Below are 21278 nucleotides of genomic sequence, written 5' to 3'. Positions count from 1 at the left end.
TAAGAAAGCAGCTAAATGATAATGTGATCAGCTTGCTTAAAGATATCTCTTTACTTACTTTAATGCAGCATGAAAAAGAGGGAGGACTTTTAAAAGAGGCAGCCATCCATGAACTGTGTCTAGTGTGAGTGCGTGCCTTTTCCTGGATGAACCCTCTGATATAGAGCTTTAGAGACTAGCTCTCTTTAGAAAGTTCTCTTGTTACTTCAGTGGAACAGAAAATTTAAAAATGCAAACTTTAGTCTGTGGGAGTCACGTGACCCAGAGGCAAAGTGCCAGACTGCATGCTGGCAGTCGATTCTCGATCCAGAGGAGGTGAGACTGGAGAGGGGGAGTGAAGGAGGAATAGAGAAGGAGGGGGAGGAGAGTGGAGGGTGGAGCAAGAGAACAAGTGAGTGAGTGAGAGAGGGAAACACACACACACACACCCTCCACACGCCAGCTCTTACCGGATAGACTACTCTACACATGGCTGCGTAACAAGAGTAACACTGTGGAGATAGAAAAAGAGAAAGACAAGGAGGAATGTCAGCTCATGGTGGACTCTATCGCTTTACCTGTACAGCTGGGGATCTAGATCTGCAGTTCTTTCTTTCATAAAAGAAGAGACCAGAGGAGCAGCATTTCTTGGACTTTCAGAGGTACACATGAGTCATTTGTGGATTTTTAATAGTCTGAATTGTCTTTTTGGTGCTTTCTTTTTTACTTATACTTTTTTTTTTTATCTATTACTACTGTGTGTGTTGTTTTGTTCTGCTGTGTGTGTATACAACACATTTTGTTATTTTAAAACTGTTTCACATTGTTCTTGGTGCTTCCTTACAAGTGAGTGCTACCTTTGCTGGACAACTGGTGTCTTTGTGTATGTGTGTGGGTGTGTGTGTGTGGCCAGCATTGTTTTGGGTGGAGATGCAGGTCTTTGAACCAAAGTGCCGTGTGGTCGTAAAGCCCCTGCCTCCAGACGGAGGTGTTAGAGATGGTTAGAGGGAGAGCCTAGTCATCTGTCTCTTTCTTGCGTGCATGCTCTGTGAGTGTGTGAGTGTGAAGTCAATATGTGGAGTCCATGGAGTGAAATCCATCTTCCATCTCACTCACTTCCACACTAACTTTTGAAATTGCATTGTAAGAGAGTGACGGGTCTCCTGAGCCTGTACTGGAAGTGCTGTGTTTATCTGAACCTGTCAAAACTGGAGCCGTCCCAGAACTCTGAGTGTGTGCTGCCTCCTTTCACACTCTTGGCTATATCTCGGTTTGATGTCTCAGCTGTGCTCTGTTCTGACCTTCAGTGTGTGTGTGGGACTTTTTTCTTTTTTCTTGAAATGGTTAAGAGAGTAGGTGCCTTGGCAGTGGTAGTGGATTGATGCCTTTCCATATTTCATACGATTTTCAGACTGATTTGAACATAGAAAGAAAGAGAATGGGAGAGGAAGATGAGATGATGTAAAAGGAAGTCAAACTGGGAGGGATGGAGGGGAGTGTGTAGGAAACGGGAAGATGAGAGAAGCAAAGATCAGGAAGGAAATAAAAACAGAGAGTAAGTGGTGGGAATAGAAGACAGGGGTCATAAGATGAAGCTCATGTGAACGCAGAGAGAAAGAGAGAGACACGTCCACGCTCTTACTGGGGTCAAGAGGTCGCGGCTGTACGTCTCGGCTGTGCAGCGTCACTGCAGGCATACAGACACACAGAGGGGAGAGAGAGAGGGACGTTTGATTTCAGTGATATTTTTATGTTTTCCTTTTGATCGCGGCACTGCTTACGAATGACAATTGAAGGAAGTCACTGACCACTACGATCAACACTGTAGTGCTTATTACAGTGGTGTTTATGACTAATATGCTTAATATCACTGTCATTTAATTGTCATTATAAAGCCATTTGAAGTGCAAAGTATGAAGGAAAGCAAATGAGGTAGACAGAGACAGGGGTGTGGGGGTGGTGGGGTGGAAGACGACTATAAAGACACAAAAGAGAGAAAGAAACACAGAAAGTGTGCCAAGGCTTTTCAGTATAGTGCATTATGAAACAGGGAGTGTGAAGGAAAACGAGAATGCGTTAGAGAAACAAAGACTGATAGAAGGAGAACGAAACTGACTTGCTCCTAGACTTTAAACATGTTCTGTCTCACACTCTACTTCTGAATGGAATTGCTTAGTGTGCAGTGTGGTGGAGGAGAGCCAACCCAAACAAAGACCTGCTGCCTCTCCTCCACTCCACACCGAGGAGAGTTAAGAGACAATGAGCCACGATTTTGTGTGTGTGTGTTTGAGTAAGAGAGTGGGAAAGAGAAAGCCTGTGTGTCTACATGCCTGTATGTACTGCTGACTCTGGTTTTAGTGGTTGGTTGTGTTTGGGTAGCTTCTTTTAGAAAGTGCCTGCTCTTTATCACACTACAGTTGCCCCGACATCATGACACACACACACACACACACACAAATTTGGCGCATCTTTATGGGGACATTCCATTGACATAAATACTGATGCAGAAAATTGATGCCATACTACACATAAATTTAACCTCATTAACCACTTTTATGTTTCATGTTTTATTTTGTAAATGTTTGTTTTATTTTACTATTAGTATTTTTTATTTTGTTTACTTTTACAAAAACAAAGTTTCCCTAGAAAACTATTTGCAATCTATCATCCTTGATGTGACTTTTAGTCTCTACCAAGATATAAAAACATGCCCACACACACACACACACTAAAGAGAGAAGATTATGCTCAGCAAGCAGCCTCCTTCCATTCCAAACATTTGGCCTTATCTGCTCTTTTCTATCACATTCACAACTCTTTGTGGCTCAGTCTGGATGTCTGACTTGCTGCTTTAAACACGCTTTGGGCTGTATTTTATCAGAGTTGCAAAACAATGATAAAAAAAAAAAAAACATGTTGAGATAAGGTCCAATAGATTTTTTACAATTTTTTTCGGACACTTTCCGACAATTAGATGCTTAAAGGGGACGGAGTGTATGTGAGGGAATAAATACAATTTTTGGTCATGTGGTTGCTCCCCATGGTAAAACACACTTGAACTAGAAGAGCTAAAAGATATATGCTTATTGGACTGAAGTTAGGGTTAAGTGTTGGGGTAAGATATAGCATTGTCTAGATATTGTAATACATGGGTCACTGGAAATATCCTACAAATACAGCAGTGTGTATTGTGTTTGAAAGAGACATAGAGACTGTGCTCTGAGTGCACAAGAACCCTGGAGCGACTCCAGACCAGTCTTCTGCCCCAACGGAGAAGCGTAGACGGGTGCATGGGGGTGGAGAGTGGCTGTGGAAGCATGTGAATCTAGGTGTGTGTGTGTGTATGCATGTGTGAATGAGGGGGTTGGATGCAGCTTAAATGGGTCGTAGCATTGCCAAAGCATGTCTAAAGCATACCTTAATGAAGTCAATAAGAGACCACGCCACGTGTGTGTGTGTGTGAAAGAGTCTTTATAGTGACCTAGTTTTTCACACTGCTTTAATGTCACAGTTACAGCTACTGTATTGATAGTTGTACGAATACTATTTTTTTTAAATTAAAAAATTCATGTTAAAATACATGTTGCATTGATATGAAATTAATAACACAACCCTTGTGTTATCTTGTTCAAATTTCCTCCTTCGTCCTTTATCAGCTCCATGAATGAATGAGCTGCACGTGTTCTGGGCTTCCTGACCTCCCCTGCTGCTTCCTCCTCTCTTAAGCTAATGTGTGTCTTCCTAATGCGCCGTGTCCCCCCGCCTCAGTATTAGCATAGGAGTGTATAGCTGTTTAAGCAAAATTGCCCAGGGGGGGGGGAGCAGGAGGAGACACAAGGGAGGAGGTTGGGGGTTTGGGGGACGCTTTCTGGGGGGAAAGAATGTGACATTTGAAAAAAGGCTTACAAATTTGTGTTTTCATCCTTTCCCTGCGATGTATAATTGATGTGCACTCTCCTGGCATCTTTCTACTCATCCTCCCTGTTTCTCTTCTTCTCCACTTATTCTTTACATGTTTTGAGAGAAGACATGTACATTGTGAAGCACGTATTTTTTCAAAGGAGCAGCAAAAAACATATAGAATTTTTTTTTTGTGTGTGTGTGTGTGTGTGTCAGTGTGATTCTTCTACCAGCGTCTTGCAATGCCATTTGTCTGGTTTTACTGGCTGCATGACAACATTTTCAGATTCATTATGAAACAGTTTTAGGTAAATGGATAAAACACACACACACACACACACACACACACACACACACACACTGTAAATGAGCCATTACAATGGCTGGGATTAGTGCATTCCTGAATAGTCCTACATTGACCCAAACAGAGAGTGTAGCCAATTGTTCTGCCCTCAGTAGAATCACCTCTGCATTTCACACCTACACACAGTGGGTGACAGGGACTAGTTTTAGTGTTCTTGTCACGGTGAAGACAATAAAAGTAAGGATTAACATTTGTTCCTTTGTCTGATTGGGTGTTTCGCTGTTTATAGTATCTGCAACAGTTCCAGGTTTCGGGTGCCAAAACGTTTGGTACATTGAAAGTAAAACTTTTGTGGGACTGTTCTGGTGACCTGATCAAAAAATATATCCCATTCACTTTAAAAAATAATCTCATTATTAATTCAGTTTTATTTGCATAGCGCTTCTAGCAATGGATATTGTCACAAAGCAGCTTGAGATGAATATATAAATTCACGATATAAATGTATCAATTCATCTCTAATGAGAAAGCCGTAGGTGATAGTGACAAGATAAACCCCCCGAAATGGTATCTGGAAAATAACTTGAGAGGAACCAGACTCTAAATCTGGGTGTCAGCAGATAGTGTGATTATAAATAATTCTCTTTTATAACTGTATGCTATATGGTCAAAAAGAGTAATTATATAACCAGGAAATCTATTCTAGTTTTAACATGAAGTCTATTTTGTTGAAGTTATCAGCTGTCCCCTGATGCAGTCTTAAAGCTGTCATAGCATAGTCCTAAGCATTCCTAGCAAAAGTCCTTCTTCATAGATTATAAGTGACATCATCTACAGTAATCTCATGTATCTTTGGGTTGTCTATGCAGGGTTATCCTCAGCATTTATTTCCCAAGTATTTAACAGTTATTACATAATAACAGTTATTACTTAATAAATTGCAAAATACTGATCTCAGATCAACATGAGCCCTTGCTTCATTTTTCTCACACCCTCTTGTAACCGACTGTTGTAACAAAGACTAGCTTGGGAGAGAAGCACTGTACACAAACCCATGGGCCATTCTCTTACTTGTTATTAGATGCTATAGCAGCATGGTGACAGAGGTCAAAGAATGAAATGACACACAAAAGGCGGCACACAGAGCAACTGAGTCTATAAGTGTGTGAGAGTGAGTGCGTGTGTGTGTACAGAGGGAAGAGTGTTGATGAGGTTCTTTTCCACTTGGCTGCCTCACAGTAGTGTGAAATGATGAACCCAAGAGTAAAAGGTATTTAACCCACTCACACAGGAGTGTTTCTGTGATCAAGCAGCTTCTTTTGTGCACATTTATTTCAGTAACCTGTGGAAGAGATCAGATCATTTAATGGAAAACTCCAAGATGGCAGCCTGCTTGACTTTTCAGCCTTCATGTTTTGAGGCAGTCCTATTGTTTGTGCTCCTGCACTGCTTTTTTTTCTGTCTTCCCCCTTTGCGCTGGAACCTGCTGACCGAGGAGATCCTTTGTGTGTTCTTTCACTGGAACTTGACACAAACCCCCCACAGCACTTGGACTGCAGTGTGTCTGTCACACATGTGGCTTGCAGTCAGGCTACCTGATCACACATTTCAACAAAATCGCCATTCTGCTTCCTGAGGCAAGAGGCAGGAAGTCATGAAATCCACAAAGGCTGAAGTGGACTTCTCCTTTTCGCCCGTCAGATATACTTTTTATGCAAACTTCAAGTTTGCTTTCTTTGTCTTGCAAATGCAAATTTTTATGAAAATCTAATGCAGGATAATTAACATCGAAAGAGACATTAGCAGAAAGAATTTATAATTTTTCTGAATCTAATGCTTTGGCCTTTACTTACATGGTGCTGTATTTTATATAAAATATTTATTATATAATATGCTTCTTATAACATTTTAATGAAATTACAATGTGATATCATGGGTTTAGAGAACATTGCAGGAACATTAGCGCCTTCATGTAAACTGCCAATGTTTAATGAATGTTTTGATATCATTCTCTGCTAGCCGTTTTTTCCTTTCTCAACATTACAACTTCCAGTTCCCTGAATGCTAAATAAGTCCTCTTTTTTTTGCAACTTTTTTATCTTTTGTAACCTAGTCTTTTTCCCCAATGCTGTATGAGAAACATTCTAAGAACATTGTGAAGTAAACAATTCCTATTACACTCTCACAGCACATTTCAGGAGCGTTATTTCTGTAACGTTACCGCCAAACCTTCTCAGAAATGTTGAATAACTTTCTTTTAATGCTCTCTCTTAGCTGAACACGTTTACCAGTTGACAAAAAGGGCAGAATTTCTCCTGAGTGAAAATAGGCTTTGGTGTGGGTTGCTAAAAGGAGTGCTTTTAGTTTGTTTATGAAAAGCAACAGTGTGTGAATTGTGTGTTTGTGGCTGACACATGCTTGGCCTCAGTGCCTGCTGTGGGAGATCACAGCTCGCAGCTCAGAGGTAAGGAGTGGGAGTGGTGTGTATGTGCTCAGTGATGTGTGGAATTCATGGTTTTATATAGATATGAGAGTGTGATGTGATGGGGTTTGGAGTAAGCCAGTGGTTTCAATAATGGTGTAAGAAATTCTATATTTACATGCCACCGGCGATGTTTATATACCAGCAATAGTACAAATATAATACTGTAGACAGGGTTGTACTCAAACACACACACACGATAACCCAGGTTATTGTCTCCTCTCCAATGAAGTGCGATGTTTGGATGAGTCTACTGTGATTCAAACATATTTAGCTCTTAATACAAAATTTGCACAAAAGCAAAAACCACATCGACTGAGTGCTTAACAGGTGATGTGGGTCACAAAAACACCATCCAACAATAGCAGAAAAGGTTGCACACTCTTTTAACAATGTCAGCCTGGATATGAGCTTAATTAAAAGTTACTCTTCTATGTTCTGAACTCTCTATAACTCTCTGAGCATTTGACTATCGCTAAGAGCATTTGGTATGTGTGTGTGTGTGTTCATTGTTTGTGTGTGACATTCTGATCTTCTCCTGGGCCAAAACAAAAGCTTCAGTCTTACACCTCCCTCTCCGCCTTTTCCTCTCCTTTCTTCTTTTCTACACACACTTTGTTTGCAGACAGCGCATGTTGACCCAGGTGCAGCAGGACGGGAGTACCCTCATTCCTCCTTTTTAAAATTGTCCCTCTCACCCCAACCCAAATCCCTCCCCTTGCCTATCTCCCATCTTGTCTGGTCTTGCCAGGGCTTGCATGAAAACAGACCCATCAGCTGTGGGAATTTCTAAGAACTACCCTCAGGTGTGTTAGGTGTGTCCATGTGAACATCTCCCCCTCGCTCTCTTTCTGTCGTACCTTTCCCGTGCATGAGAGCCTAGCAGTTCTGAAGCTACTACAATGTGTGTACTACAGCGTTGGATAAGCGTCCTTGAAAAACTAAAAGATTCTAAAAGAGGATCAGCATTCCATGTGCTCGCAGTTTACAAGCACAAGTGAGGTCAAAAAAGACAGATGAATCTCTCAATTTTGTCATTGTCATTCACCTTTTCATCGTGTCTTCTCCCAGACTCACAGCTCCAGAACCTTGAGTTTGATCCTGAGCTTTTTTGGAGTCAGCGTTGGTTTCCTCTGGAGTCAGCGTTGGTTTCCTCTGACTTACACTAAAATTAAGCCTAGGTGTGAATGTGGAGTGCCATTCTATCCATCTTATATTCCCACCTCACACCCTGGAAGAGATCCTGCAGGAGAAAGCAGTTACTGAAGATGACTGAATGATTGAACTTTGCTTATCATGAATAACATAGTTCTTTGTTTAACATCTATACCAATAACTAATTGTTAAATAAGGTCATACTTCCTGCAATTTCCCAGCAAAAGTAGAGTAATTTGTTGTGCTACTGAAACCAAAAGGTCTGAATGAGCCTACATTTCTTAATGTATTCTGAACTACCACACAGCATATTTTTAGTAGGTTAGGTAGGTCGTATGTTTCTTTTTTATCCGCTACTATCTGCACTTGCATAGTATCTTCTATTTTACTTTCTATTTGACTTCTATCTATCTTCTATAGTATCTTCTATTTTCTATCTGAATTTATACTTGAACTAAACAGACTTTAAAGGAGAAAAAACAACATCCTCAAATAATGTCTCAGCAACACATGAAACAAAACCTGTTTGCCACCATTTAGTTTGAACAGCAATCCAAACATTCAGTAACTTCTGTTTATTACATCACCCAACCTGTTATCTGATGGACATCTTACAAGTAGCAAAAAACCTTTCTAGTGAAGCTATCATTCTTTAGCACAGCTTGCTTTAGCGAGTAACTGCATGTTTGTCTGCTAAAAGTGAAGCAGCTGTTGGGGAGCTGTTTTAGGAAGAAAGGAAGACTATTAAGAAAAAAAAACAACATAGAATAAGACTAACAATTTAACATCTTTAAAATGAAAGAAAGCGTGTATACAGTTAGTAGCTTTCTGATGATCATATTTTTCTTTCACTCTACTGAGCTGTTCTTTTTTCATGTTTAATACAAGAAAGCATTACTGATTACGACTGTTGCGACTGATTATGACTACCAACACCTCCTGCAAACCTGGAGTAAAACTTTTTAAAAAAGCTAGCCTTCGTTCCTCCTGCTAATTCCGTTTCTATTCAGGGAGCTGCAGTGTGCTGAGTAAACACTCATAATAGCAGGTGATTAAGCCGCTGTGTCTGCATCTTTCCCACTCATGGTCTCAACCGCTCTGCTGAAAACCAGGATCTCGCCACAGTTTCTTCTGTAACATTTAGCAAAGCTTGTGCTGGTAGTATGTAATGGGTTTGTTTTTTTTTTTTGTCAGTGTGGTGTGTCAGACATGCTGCCTTACTAGGCAACGAGGCTTGTAATTGGAATAATAATAATTAAAAAAAAAAAGAGATCAAATGCTGAAAATGTATTAACTACAATCTTAGTGCTGTTTTATTCATTCATTTATTAAACCAGTCAGACAGCTTCAGAGTCTCAGCCTGTGTCTCCCTGTTTGATTGTGCATCTGTGTGTGTGTGTGTGCGTCAGGCTGCAGGGCTTTGTTCAGGCGTGTCAGTGGGAGAGTGTTAATGATAAGTTCCCTTAGCCAAACTCCTTCTCTCTGAACAGCCGAAGGGCCCATCTGTGCTCCCCCAAAATACCCCCCCCAACCCTCTTCTTCTTCTTCTCTTCTCCTGCATGTCATCACTCCATCACTGTATGCTCCGCGCTGCTCTCTAAAACAGAGGACAGACATTAGCCCCATTCTTACACCATCTCTACCTACTTATCCGCCATGGGGGTGGAGTGCGTGTGGGTGTGTATGTGTAGAGGATGTAGACATGAATTTTTCACGTCAGCCACTGAAAGAAATCAAGCCATTAAACCCACTCAGTGACAGAAAACATAATGAAGCTTTGCAGCGACATGCAGCAGAGAATAATCACCATTAAAATTAACATGCAAAGTTTACTGTTTACTGTTTTTAGGGTTACCAATTTAACCCTAGTGACATGATTACTACAGTCATATTAAGAAATATCTATCTATCTATCTATCTATCTATCTATCTATCTATCTATCTATCTATCTATCTATCTATCTATCTATCTATCTATCTATCTATCTATCTATCTATCTATCTATCAAAACCTTGTACAGTTATAATGTATTGTTCTATATGTAATGTATCGGCTAACCTAACTAAGTGTGATAGTGTTTCTGCCTGTGTTTCTCTGAAGGCCCTTGGTTTGATTTTGTGCTTGAGTCATCCCAGTAGGTTGACTGGCTAATATAATTTGTCTATAGGTTTTAATGGCGTTTGTGTGTGTGTGTGTGTTGCCCTATTATAGACTGGAATGATACAGTTCCTTGAGTGCAGCTTATTGCCTATCATTAGTATGAGCACTGGGGGAGCAGGAAACGGTACAGTTTAATCTCAGGTAAGCCGACGACTGGAGAGATGAACTGACGAGTCTGACTGCATGCAGTTAAACCCTAAACCTTGAAAGAGAATATAAATCAGAGGTACTTATTACTTGTAATGCAAGACCTCATTCGTTTATCAAGTTAAAATTTATTCAGAATTTCTGCTCGTCTTGCAAAACACTCGCAGACCAAGGTACTCGCAATCCAAGGTTTTACTGTACTTATACTTACCTAAGGCTAGGCTACAGTGTGGATTTCTGTGACTTTGGGTAGAAGGTAGAATTTAGTTTAAAAATGCTTCTTATACTGAATGTTTATAGTACACAGGAATTTGACGTGACTAATCAGGGCAAGTATATTATACAGTAAATACCATATTTGGCTCATGCACATATACAGTATATTGCCAACAACTGACAGGAAATAATGATCCATCCATCCATCCATCCATGTATTTTCACACTTTGTCCAGTCTGTGGATCAGGCACCACAAAGCCACAATGCATACAGAAATGGGTGCCAGTCGCTCACAGGGCATGCACACACACACATTTACACATAATTAGCATAGCCATTTTGCTGATTTGCATGTTTTTGGGTGGTGGGACGAAACTGGAGAACTCAGAGGAAACACACATACACATGTATAAATCCCCACACAGTAATCTAAGCTCAGGATGTGAGGCAGTATTTTATATTAATCCTGCTGAGATTTGCTGCTGATTGGTTGCTATTCATGACATTACATAGTAATTAAGAGGTCAATGAGAGAGCATGAGGGCAGACATGGCTTTGAAGCAGTACATGTGAAGACATAAAGGCGGTATGTGTCTGCTTATTTTATTCTAAGAAATTGACAGTTAGTATTTAGAAAACCCTAGCCACTACCTACTTCAATAATTTTCAGTCACATTATCTGCTGCTTGTTATATAAATGTGTCAAAACAAGTTATGTTTATTACATTCTGTATGCTACTTATTTCTTAGTACTAAGCATCTTGATTATACAGTTCAGCCCTTGGTAATCTTTCATGGTAGAAACTATTGTGGTACTTTTTGTGCTATATACACTCAGCTGAACCCCCAGTGTTTATTTAAGCTTAAATAAAACTGTGTAAGGCTGGGGATTTCAGTGTGTATACATCAGTATTGCATGCACAGTTTTTACTCCACTGGGATTCCTCTTTTTCATGTGTAGTTTTTACTCCACTGGGATTCCTTCTCTGCCTCTCTAAGCTGGGATGTTATCTACATAAGCTGGTCTTACACACATTTAGCACTTCGCTCATTTCCTTTTGATTGAAGATGGAAATGTTGTGGTTGCATTGTGTCATACATGTCTGTTAAAAGGTAATGAAGCTTAAAAAGGGAAAATGAAAACGTAAATTTATCAGAACCACCGCTGATAAGCTTCTTGTGAACGAGCCAAGACTTGAGATACTAAAATCTCTCTCTCTCTCTCTCTCTCTCTCTCTCTCGCTCTCTCTGTCTGTGGCTCAAATTGCCTTCCTCAGCCCCCTCTTGTCTTGTCAGCTTTGGGATTTTAGCTCTCATCCATACACTAATCTTTGTGAAGAACAATGACTCTCCTTACTCCTCCCTACTCTGTCTTTTATTCCCCAAGCTGGGAATCTGATGAGGAATGTGGGAAGTGGAAACCTGACCTGAAGGCTCTAGGTGTAGCAGAGATGTAAACGTGAAAACATAATTTATTCCCTAATAATAGTTTTCTGATATCACAGTTTCACTGTATTTTCAGGAAGCATGGTTAATAAAAACACATTGCACCAGTCCTTCTTTAAAAAAAAAAAGTGTAACATATTACAGGGGACCTGCCACACCTTTTCCTCTGACATTGTTACCCATACCAGTAGAGCTTCACATTTTTTAACTGTTTCACATTGCTGTATCACAGTGCACCATCATTCTCTCACTGCAGTGCTTACTGCAAGATGTTTTGGCCTCACAGTAAAAGAGCAGAACTCTAATGTGAGTTTTCCCACCAATGTTGTTTGAGATGCCAGACAAGGGCAGTGATGTTGTGTATATACAGCACAGATAAGATCAGCTTTGTGGGTGTTCTGTTATTTTCGTGTTAATCCTGTCAACAAGGTTAAATGCAAAAATAAACGCTTTCAGACCTGTTTGGCTTTCACCTACAGTGTTTTACCCCAAACTCTATGAACACACTCCTTTTATATTAGCACCTTTCTTCAGTTATAATGTTTAACAGCTGGGATTATGAATGTATTATATGAATGGGTAAAGCAGGTGACTGAGAGAGGGAGAGGCCAGGAGAGAAACAACTTGTTTGCTCCTGTTGGGGCAGGTTTGTATAAAGGGTAGCTGCACCTATTTGGATTTTATGGAACAAAAGAAGCAGTGCTGTCACAAACACTGCATGAAGGAAAGACGTTTGAACAGAAGCCATTAAAACCTGATACCTGTGAGCTCTGAGGGTGTGTGTATGTGTGTGTGTGCAGAAGAGGTGAAATGATAAATGTTGTTTGGGGGGGATTGTAGCAGGAGCAGTTGGTGTGTACCTCTTTTGGGGGTCTTCCATGCAGCAAACTAGGCTAAACAAGGCATATAATGTTTGGGGGTTTGGAAAGCCAATCCTCTCCCTAATTTGTAAATATCATTAACTCTTTCGTGCCTTAATAATTTTTTTTTAAATCTACCCAGATTCTTTAGCTAACTTGACATTGCATGTTTACAGATTTCTTTATTATTTTTTTTCTGTTGTAAAAATTAAATGGGTTTTCAGGTGATTCATTTCACATTTCACATTTCTTTTGTGTTATATTTTCCTATGACAGCACTGAATGTGGATGCTGTGCAAGAAAGAGTGATTCTAATCACTGCATTTATGTGCAATTCAGCAAAAAAAAAATTATAGGAAAAATCTTTGTTGCAGTTCAATTTTCTGGGGATAATAACAATGTAATGAATAATTTCATTTCTTCAGCAACTGAATTGGCTTTCAGAACTGGATTACTGCTGTCTAAATGAATCCCAACAAAGGAAAGCAGATTAGATTTACCTCTCAGTAAATCCATAAAATTATAAAAGATAGACATGGCTGGTCGTATGATTGGCTAAGAGACAGTGTGTATGTGTGTTCTTTAATGACTCAGCATAATAACAAACAGCCTTGCATGTCCTGATTGGGTTCATCACTGTCTCTGTTCTCTCACTAAAAGTGCCGGGTTGAGTACAGACACTGAATTACAGGCTCCAGCTGAGAGAACAATAGAACACCCTGTCTCTCTCTCTCTCTATCTCTGTCTGTCTTCCCCCTGTTTTCTTTTTTCTCTACCAGTGGGCTTCAGGGAGTTCTATAACCCCACTCATTGCCCCGGGCCTTAAGCGAAGCAGCCCAAAACGAAAGACTAAGCACTCAACTAACTGGAACTGAAGTAGAAGTGGGAATATGCAGTTCCATCCACGTCTTCATCTTCCCCCAAAGCAATTCTTCCTCTGTCTGTTTAGACTGTTTTTCTCTGCATCCTTTTTCATTTCATCACTTCCCTCCATACGTACACATCACTGCAAGCTGGCTCTTTCAGCTGAAAAAAGGGGAGGATGATAATAACTGTGAGTTTGCGGCTTTCCCCCGGCTGCTGAGAAACCTGTCTGAATGATTCATATCCAGGGCTGTTGCTAATTCGTTTATTTCAGTGCAGTTAAATGTGAAGCGACTGTGTACAAGATGTAAGGGAACATTTAGAGAAGAGTACTGAAGAGTCGCTATTTTTGGTTAAGGTCCGTATTGATCTGAGGTTGCAGCTGGAGTGTAGTGCTACTATGAAGAGGAATGAAGAGCTGGAGGGAAACATTGACCTCCACTCGAGCTGGGGGGTAGGGATGACCTCCTCTCAAACCCCCTCTACATTACTCCACATGGAGTCTATTCTTCTCACAAAATATGCCATCAGATACGGGGGAGGGGCTGCTGGAGTCATTCATTTCCATTATCCCATTATCCTGCGCTCTTTCTCTCCAAAGCCTGTAGAATCTGACTGCTGAATTTTGAGTTGGGTGATCATCATGTTCCTTTGAAATGGAGCTAGAGACAGGAAGGGGGGTGCAGTGGCTTTGCATAAACAACAAATGACTTGTTACTGCTGATGCATTTTATAATTAGAAATGTGTGATGTTTTCTTTATCTCCCTGTTGCATAAGGATGGTTTGGGTGGATTCAGATTTGCTCTTCCTTGATAGGAAGGAAAGGACGCTGATTCAGTGTGTGATGACACTACAGCTCTATTGCATTTCTGTAGGAGGTGGTAATGCGTGTGTGTGTTAATAACAGACTTCAGACCAGAACATCCTACACAGCAAGGAGGAGATAGGCCTCCTACTAAGTGCCTGTGATTCAAGTTTCACAGAAATTATGCATGTAGGCTTGCAGGAAAGGTAGCAGACGTGGCAAGCTGTGATGAAAACATGAACACGGACATGCCTTTTCTCTTCTCTGTCTTTCTACCTCTCTTTTCTTTTTAACTCCCTCTTTCTTTGGAAGGGTTAAAGCTGACACACTGGCCCTATTCAGACTTGATAATAGCATCCGTCTCGGATGATCAGATCACAAGTGGACAGCACTAAATACAGGTCCCAAAAGAGTCGAATGCGTCTTCTGATCCAATCTCTCAGGTCCTATTCAGATCTGTACTTAGCGCTGTCCACTATTGATCCGATCATCTGAGACAGATAACTGCTCACATCAGCATTTTCATTGGTCATGAATGAGTGTTTTCAGTGAGCACTTTTCAAAATCCATGTCCCAATGTTACTTCAAAACCAGAGTCTGAAATGCCAGCCATTTCACAACACAAACTTTAATGGAGCCGTTGAATGTCATTTCCTAATTGAATGTCGGTGCTCATATCAGTTGATAAAAGCTTTGCGCCCACTGTCATCTGTGTGCTATTTTGCTTTGTTCATCTAATCACCTTTCATGTACTTTCAAACAAAAACAGAGGGAAGCAACAAACAGAAAGAGAGGAAAGTAAAACTTAAATAAAACTTGAATTGCATAATTACATAAAGTTAGTCACTGCAAACTGAGTTCTGATTAAAAACCAGTCTTTTACAAACACCTCTAATAAATTTGAATATAGCACAGGTGGATAAAAACTCAAATATACCATGTATGTAATAACATTACAAATATCTAGATTTGTTTAGGTTTTTCTTACCGTTTAGTGTGGGCCCCAACAAAAAATCTCTTAAACATCAGATAACTAGGAACGAGCCAGGCCAAAACTGGGACATCTGCCTTTACATGCACATGAATTTAAAAGGCCCACCCTCAACTCTTCTGGGAAGGCTTTCCACAAGTTTTAGGAGTGTGTTTATGGGAATTTTTGACCATTTCTCTAGAAGCGCATTTGTGAGCTCAGGCACTGATGTTAATAAAAAGGCCTGGCTCGCAGTCTCTGCTCTAATTCATCCCAAAGGTGTTCTATCAGGTTGAGGTCAGGACTCTGAAGTTCCTCCACACCAAACTCATCCATGTCTTTATGGACCTTGCTTTGTGCACTGATGTGCAGTCATGTTGGAACAGGAAGGGGTCATCCCCAAACTGTTGAGAGCATAAAATTGTCCAAAATGTCTTGGTATACTGGAGCATTAAGAGTTCCTTTCACTGGAACTAAGGGGCCAAGTCCAACCCCTGAAAAACAACACCTGAATGTAATGATTTGGAGGGGTGTCCCAAACCTTTTGGCAATATTGTGTATATAGGTCTATGTCTGCAAACAAGTAGCTACTATGGAACAGGAACTAAATGGTTTCTGGAGCTACAGCAACTAAAATTTCCTCTGGTTCCTGAAACAGATTCTGGAATTCTATAGTTGATGTTGTTGCTGTTGTTGCTGTTGTTGTTGTTGTTTTAGAAACTCAGAAACGTGAAGCTGGAGAAATGATTCATGGTCTGTATTTCCATAAACCTCATAGTTCCCTGGCATACTGAATATCACTAACTATATAGTAGGTTCTGTGGCCCTGCGATGGACTGGCGACCTGTCCAGGGTGTACCCCTGCCTTTCGCCCTATGTGCGCTGGGATAGGCTCCAGCTGACCCCCGTGACCCTAATTAGGAATAGAGCGGGTATAGACAATGGATGGATGGATGGTTCAGGATAGTTTCAGAATTCTTTGTATCATCTAAAGAATGTAGAATCTAAATGCTCTTGTAAAACAATATATAATATATGTATCCAATCTGCACACAGTGTGTGTTATTAGCTGTTTTATATTACAGAATACATAGTTTCATATTTCCATGCAGCACAGTGCTGAAACAGCTAAATCTAATATTCTAAATTCCTTCGTATTGTTTTTGTCACCGCTTTCTTAAAGAGCTGTTTGAGATTCTGTGAGACTTTCTGGCAGAACAGTGAGATTTGTTACAGGTTTTTGTTGTTTAATCACACCAGAATGACACAGCAGCCTAACAGGACAATGAAAGAGTGAGAGAATTGGGTTCACCTAAAATTATTTCTCTTATTTATTGACATTAATATAGGAACAAATCTGTAAATAAATGTGCTTTTTATTTAAATCACTAAAATCTGTCTTTTAGAAAGACCTAGTTGAGAGATTTGATGTTTCTGATTCCTGCCCACATTAATCTGCATCAGCCAAACAAGATAAAAATAAACTATAGAAGAGATGAAAAGGGGGCTGGGTTTGTGATTCAGTATTATACTTAAATACAGTTATGAATTTTTCATACCAATCATAAATTTCAGTGGATTGGTGAATCACAGTTTAAGCCAGATGAAAAAACGTTTCAGTTTACAAAGGAATCCCTGTGACAAATTACAGCGATGATCAGTCCCCCCTGAGATCTGGTTGAGATCTTCATCTTTTGTGGTGGAGATTCCACCAGCTGTTGTGACAGATGAGGAACGACAGTAGGAAAGGAAGAGCTGTAGGGAAAATGACACAGGGGTGATGAAAGGAGAAGAGGTTGGAAAAAGAAGAGTAAAGTGCAGCCGCAGGAAGAAAAAGGGGCCAAATCAAGTTCGTGTAAGGCTACAGCAGGATTGACTGTTAGAGTGCACAGTAGACACACACACACACACACACACACAGAGAGAGAGAGAGAGAGAGAGAGAGAGAGAGAGAGAGAGCAAGAGAGACATATTCCACACTGGCTTAAAACTGGCTGAATTACAGTGTCTAATAGCACCTCTCTCTCTGTCTCTCTCTCTCTCTCTCTCTCTCTCTCCATGATAACACTTAGTGATAACAGAATAGAACATGATCCAGACATTTCTTTATTTCATCCCATCCCACCAAACACACACACTGCTTCCGTGGGAAACACTGAGTTCCCCATAGAGATTACATAAAGTGAAACCCTGAAATGAAAACCCACAAACCTCTGCTCTTTACTTTTCTCTCTTCTTTGTTCACTGCCTCTGCTTTTTGGTTGATCAATCAAGATTTGGTAAACAGTGAAATACTTATAACGCTCCACATATTTACTATTTAAAAACAACAATACTACACTGGTATTTGACAATTTTACAGCCATATAAAAAGTCTCAGTTAGTTGTGGCCTAGTCTCATATAATCTACTTTCAGACTATCAAATGAGCTTGAGAATACATTTCTGAGGCCAGCATATGGTCCAGATTGCATCCCACGGTCTTAAACTTAAACCTTTGTAGCCGTGTATCCCTTTAACTAAAAGGAATTCCTCAAGACTTCATGCCTTTTGATGAATGTTATCCAACTATTCGTATATAGTCTCTAAGTGTCTCTAGAGTTTACACAGCATGGTGAGGAGCGAAACATTCCAGTGAGTTGTTGAACAGAGAGGTCAGAGGAAAAGTCTATAGGCCTCTGTGTGTGAAGATCCTAGGAGATCAGTGGTCTTTAAAAGTTTCCCTCATGTTTGATGTAAACATTAACTGAAGCTCTTGCCATGTACGTGCATAAATATATGCATTGCCGTGCTGAAACATGGTTGAGTGGAAAATTGCATGAATAAGCAAGTGTACAGGTGTTCCTAATAAAGTGGCTGTTGGGTGTATATGGAGCATATATGTGAGTATATACATAACTTTGCGCACATTTATATTATTAAGCGTCTGACTGATTGTATGCTGCACAGGCATGGATTAGAGGAAATTAGGTCATGCTCGTACTGAGAGAGATGTAATTGACTTTTTTTACTTCAGTGCTGGAACTGGTCCACTATAATTCCTCAGGCATACTTTTCTACACAAGAATGATGTTCTTTTTCCCAGTCAAATTAGGGATGTGTGTGTGTGTGTGTGTCTGTACTTTCAAATGTTGTGTGCAGGTCATTTAACATTTCCCTATCTCATTCCTTGAGTAATTTTTAGAACTAAAGACCATTAATTATCCCCCTTTTTAAAATATTTTGTCCCATTTGTTTTGTTTCACAGGTGTATGTAAGGTGTATGAACAGTGACATCCCTCTTTGGAGATGCCAGTGATGTCATCGTTCGAGACAGGTAACACAAGCACACTTATACACAAAGAGAAATAACACAGGCCTCAAAAATTTCTTATGATTTTTACTAATTGTTGTTGCAGCAATGAGCTGCTAACTGAATATCACTCTGGTTGTAGGACCTTGATCATCTGCTAGTTTTAGTTTTTGTAATCTAATTGTTTAAAATTGTATATTTAGTTTGCAAACAGCAACAAAAACATTTGCATACTACACATTACGTTATGCAAATGTATTATGTATACATATAATTGCATAAAACACATTATGTATAGCTGTAGAAATGTTTTAATGTTGCTGACGTAGGAGGTGAGTAGGCTTCACATCCTGTACTTTCTGTTGTGTGTCAGAGATATTTCTGGTCAGTAAGACTGAGAAACCACTCCCTGTTAATGTGGTGCGTGGTGTCCGTGACTTGCTTGTGCATCATTTGTAACATTGTGGGAGGATGTACAGTTCGCTGGCCGATCATGTTTGAGAGCTTGAGTGCTAAAGTGTTATTGCAGTAGCTCAGTGTTGGGAACAGCACAGCTTTCATTACAGCTCTAATAGTGGGCTACGTTGTGGCAAAAGTCCTAAAGGTAACTTCCTTCTTGTCTGTCTCAGGTGCTAAACCATGGGAAATATAGAGAGTCAGAATGGAGACCAGAGCTTATACTTCGAGACTCAAAACCATCTATCACGCAAACACATGTCACACTCTCTCCGGATCTCCAATAAGCATTCGCGCCACTCTCGCAACATTTCATCTGGTAAAGCGGAGCATCATGGTTCAGAAGCCAGCACCAGATCAAGCAGCACTCCCAGCATCCCTCAGTCGCTGAGTGAAAATGGCCTGGAGCCCTTTAATGAGACAGATGCTCTGAGTGGGCACACCTGGGAGGATACGGTTGGCGTGAACCTGCGGCCCATATCTTTTCATGACCAGCCTGGTGAACCGAGTATCGCACCAGGCTCAGAGGACGGAGGGGAAACAGTGGTGGGTGATGGACAGGATGATGATGGTCTCAATGAGACAGAGAAGACATACCTCCAGAGGGTGAATGATCCACCTGGTGAAGGTGGAAGCTTCAAGAACAAGAAGCGTTCCAAATCAGCCGACATGTGGCGTGAAGATTCACTTGAGTTCTCACTGTCTGACCTAAGCCAGGAACAGTTAACGAGCACAGAGGAGATCATCCACACCACTGAGCCTGAAAATGCAAAGTTAAACAGAGAACATAAGGGTCACTCTGGTGAGAGGACCAATTCTTTAGATGATCTGTGCACTGAGAAGACATCCACACACCGTGGCTCTAGGAATCGCTGTAAGTATAGGCGGGATAGCAAAAGGATGGCAGCTGGGATGATAACCAATAGTATGCTTTCTCCAGATGAGGAAGAGGGAAGTGGTTATGGTGCATACACACTGCCCTGCAGACGCTCACACTGCCTTTCTGAAGGTCCTCCCAGCCAACAGGGGGCACTGTGCTCCAGCATGCAAGGACGCCGTGCACAAACTTCGCATGTAAGTACAATGCGAACTTTACAATATACATTACTGTCCACTAACATGTACAGTAGTTACTCCCTTGAACAAAAAGTACCAAAAAATAATAATACAGCTAGCAAGTGCAATTACGATCAAACTGTCATCAAATAGTCATGTAGTTCTGTAGTTCAGGAGGGCACTATGGAGGTTTTGAAACAAATTTTCAGTTTTGTAGATGTCTAAATGTGACAGCTTTCTGAACAGTTTCAGCTTGGGCCCATTCTGTTGTAGCAAGCTACATGGAAGCTTTCAGGTTCCCACAGAGGTGTGAACAAAGAGTGTTGTATCAGTCTTATTTAAAATCAAGACTAATACAAGACTGAGACATTTGCCAGTCCAGTCCAGGATTTAAGGCAATATTTTGAACTTCAAGAACAAACATAGATACAATGGTCTTTTGGCCAGGACACAATCTTGATAAGTGCAACTATGCAGACTGGCAGTTGTTTCTAAATATGTACATATCCATTCATCATTGTAGTGGTACTGTGTTCATGTTTAAAATGGACTAAAACCTGTTCTTAATGTTCCTCATAGGACATCACAGCAGGCGAGGGCAGTGAATATGGAGACAGTGGAATCGATGGTGTGACTGCTGATACCAAGCCCCAGTCACGTCGTTGCAAAGCCATGTCGGCTTCTTTCTCTGTGTACTCTGCAGCCAGCGCCAGGAGCAGCAGTGGCAGCAGCAGTGGAGGAGGTGATCGGGAGCGGCGCCTGGGTGAAGGCCAAGGAGTGTATGAGAACTTTCGACAGGAGCTTGAGTCAAGCTCACGGCTGACATGTGAAAGCCTGGAGGAGGCAGGGTCTGCTGTCAGTGATGAGAGAAGCAGTGGCACAGCGAGTTCTGCCTTCCTGTCGGAAGCACTGTTTCTTGAGACAACGCACGGTACAGTACGCAAGGCAGGCGCATTGGCTGTGAAGAACTTCTTGGTGCATAAGAAGAATAAAAAGGTGGAGCCAGCAACCAAGCGCAAGTGGAAGCGTTACTGGGTATCATTGAAAGGTAAGAAAACTGATAGTCTTTATATGGCACCTTCTTATTTACTTGGCATAAATTCAAGTCTCTGAAAGAGTTCTTAAGGTCTATAAACTCAAATACTTTTAATTATTTTTGGATAACTGCTTGGTTTAATAGTAGT

At 40.7% G+C, this 21278-nt stretch overlaps 1 protein-coding gene across 1 annotated transcript in view; it reads left to right on the top strand.

Annotated features, from left to right (window-relative positions):
• The first annotated feature begins 408 nt into the window (after nucleotides 1-408).
• Nucleotides 409-21278, top strand: part of tiam1a (TIAM Rac1 associated GEF 1a) — a 52659-nt gene continuing 31789 nt past the window's right edge. Inside the window, exons 1-4 of the mRNA XM_058411915.1 lie at nucleotides 409-641; nucleotides 18538-18606; nucleotides 19212-20112; nucleotides 20674-21142. Coding sequence (XP_058267898.1) covers nucleotides 19222-20112; nucleotides 20674-21142 — 1360 coding nt within the window. The 5' untranslated portion in view covers nucleotides 409-641; nucleotides 18538-18606; nucleotides 19212-19221. The remainder of the gene's footprint in view (nucleotides 642-18537; nucleotides 18607-19211; nucleotides 20113-20673; nucleotides 21143-21278) is intronic.

Source organism: Hemibagrus wyckioides, linkage group LG16 (assembly GCF_019097595.1).
Source record: "Hemibagrus wyckioides isolate EC202008001 linkage group LG16, SWU_Hwy_1.0, whole genome shotgun sequence".
NCBI lineage: Eukaryota > Metazoa > Chordata > Actinopteri > Siluriformes > Bagridae > Hemibagrus > Hemibagrus wyckioides.
This window is presented reverse-complemented; position numbering and strand designations above follow the sequence as displayed.